General features: G+C 51.5%; 1 protein-coding gene across 1 annotated transcript in view; it reads left to right on the top strand.

The window, feature by feature from the left end:
- Positions 1-2,219, top strand: part of LOC125481971 (ankyrin repeat domain-containing protein 35-like) — a gene marked incomplete at its 3' end in the record, with an annotated part of 4,876 nt that extends 2,657 nt beyond the window's left edge. The window contains exon 4 of the mRNA XM_048593935.1: positions 2,155-2,219. Within this exon, the coding sequence (XP_048449892.1) occupies positions 2,155-2,219 (65 nt within the window). The remainder of the gene's footprint in view (positions 1-2,154) is intronic.
- Positions 2,220-2,588: the final 369 nt, after the last annotated feature.

Raw genomic sequence — 2,588 nt, 5'->3', positions numbered from 1 at the left:
ACCTCCTCCAGCCTCTACACCCCCTCCCTATCTCTGTCACCTCCTCCGAGAACTCTGCGCTCCTCCAGTCCCGGCCACCTCCAGCATCCCCCCAAATCCCATCACTCCACCTGGGGGGCGTATTTGAGATGGTGAGTGGGCCTGAGCTCTGGAATTCCCTCCCTACACCTCCCCGCCTCTCTCTCTCTCTCAGTCTCTCTGTGACGCTCCTTAAACTGATCTCTCAGAGAGAGATGCGCATTTGCCTATCCTCCTGGGGCTCAACGTGCTTGGAATTGATGCTCTGGAATGTTTTGGGGGCAGCGGGGGCGAGGGAGGCCTGATTAGTGTGTGAAAGGCGCCGCATGAATGCAGGTTGTTGCTGACATGAAGAGAACGTTTGGTGGAGCAGACAGCCGGAAGATGAATTTCACCGAAGAATGGGGTGAGGTGGCTCAATTCGGCAGAGACGGTGAGGGCTGGAGGTTAGGAAATGAAGCAATAAACTGAACGTAGGGTGCAGGAGTACAGGAACCCGAGGGCAGATGTACACTGTGGTGGTGAGAGTTTGAAAAGGCTACGCCAGAATAGATATCAAGTGGGGGGAGGTGAGACTGACAGCCCTTGAGATCAAGGTACAGTGGCTCAGTGGTTAGCACTGCAGCCTCACAGTGCTAGAGACCCGGGTTCGATCCCACTCTCGGGTGACTGTCTGTGTGGAGTTTGCACATTCTCCCCTCGTGTCTGCATGGGTTTCCTCCGGGTGCTCTGGTTTCCTCCCACAGTCCAAAGGTGTGCAGGTTAGGGTGGATTGGCCGTGCTAAATTGTCCTGTAGTGTGCAGGTTAGGGTGGATTGGCCGTGCTAAATTGTCCCACAGTGCCCAGGGATGGGTGGGTTACAGAGGGATGGGTCTGGGTGGGATGCTCTGAGGGTCGGTGTGGATTTGGTGGGCCGAAGGGCCTGTTTCCGTAGTGTAGGGATTCTATCAAGGCTGTGTCGAGAGAGGATGGATAGGCCAAGACGTTTGTTTTCTCACTTGAGCGTAGGAGGTTGAGAATCGACCTTATAGAAGTTTGTGAAATCATGACGGGTGGAGATAGGGTTAATGGCAGGTGTCATTTCCCTAGGAAGGAGGGATTTCGAGACTACATGGGGCTCATTTTTTAAGGTGAGAGGAGAGTGATTTAAAAAAGACACAAGGGGCAATTTATTTTTACACAGAGGGTGGTTCGTGTGTGGAATGAACTTCCTGAGGATGTGGGTACAGTTACAATGTTTTAAAGACATTTGGATAAGTTCATAAATAGGAAAGATTTGGAGGGATATGGGCCAGGAGCAGGCAGGTGGGACTAGTTTAGTTCAGCATAGAGTGGTTGGGCTAAGGGGCATCTGTTTCCTTGCTGTGTTACTCTATAAGTGTAGGGAGTCCAAAACTGGAGGGACATAGGTTTAAGGTGAAAAGGGGAAAGATTTAAAAGGGACCTGAGGGGCAACTTTTTCACGCAGAGGGTGGTGCGTGTATGGAACGAGCTGCCAGAGGAGGTGGTGGAGGCTGGTACAATTACAACATTTAAAAGGCATCTGGATGGGTACATGAATAGGAAGGGTTTAGAGGGATAGGGGCCAAATGCTGGTAAGTGGGGCTATTTCAGTTTAGGACATATGGTCGGCATGGACAAGTTGGGCCGAAGGGCCTGTTGTTTCCACGCTGTGTGGCCTGTATTCACCAGAGTTTAGAAGATTGACAGGGAGATCGGACTGAAACGTGTAAAATTCTCACATGGTTGGACACACAGAGAGAAGGTTTCTCCTGGAGTCTGTAGCCAGGGGAGACAGGCTCGGGACACAGAGCAGACAATTTAGGAGCAGGATGAGGAAAGATTTCTTCAGTCAGACGGGAGTGAACCCTTGGAATTCTCTCCCAGAGAGGGCTGCGGAAGCCAAGTCAGTGAATCTATTCAGGGAAAAGATAAAGGTTTAGATTTTAAAGAGATATGGGGTCAACGCGAGAATATGTCATTGAGATAGAGATTCAGACAAGATCCGATTGAATGGCTCAAGCAGGGTGAATGGGCACCTCCGAGTTGTTACGTGAAGCAATGATGACCCCGTGCCGAGGACGAGAGCTGTAACTCTCCACGCAGCACATTAATCCAAGGATTTTAATTTGCAGGTTGTACTGCACTGCATGTGGCGGTGAGGAATTCCCAGTTGGACTGCATCAGGAGCCTGGTGAAGGTAAAAGCATTGTGTCCCCCCGACAACGTCCTGTCTGGAGGTCCTATCCACCCCACCCCAACCCCTAGCTAGTGGACGGGGCATCAGTTTCACCCCCAACGCGCAAACCCCAAGCTGAGCGGGACTTCGGTTAGGACACAGGAGCTCAATGGGTGTTTCCAAGGGAGCAGAACAGCCCCTGGCTGCTGGGAATCTACCGGTTGCACCCACTGTGGGCTTAAACACTCACACACACCTCTCTATCTCACACACACACACACACACACACACACACACACACTCTCACACACACACTCTCTAACACACACACACAGTCTCTCTCACACACACACTCTCTCTCTCACACACACACACTCTCTCTCTCTCTCT

This window comes from Rhincodon typus, unplaced genomic scaffold, assembly GCF_021869965.1.
Source record: "Rhincodon typus isolate 14 unplaced genomic scaffold, sRhiTyp1.1 hic_rhity00004655, whole genome shotgun sequence".
Lineage (NCBI taxonomy): Eukaryota > Metazoa > Chordata > Chondrichthyes > Orectolobiformes > Rhincodontidae > Rhincodon > Rhincodon typus.
The sequence above is the reverse complement of the archived record's forward strand: the minus strand, read 5'-3'. Positions and strand labels throughout refer to the sequence as shown.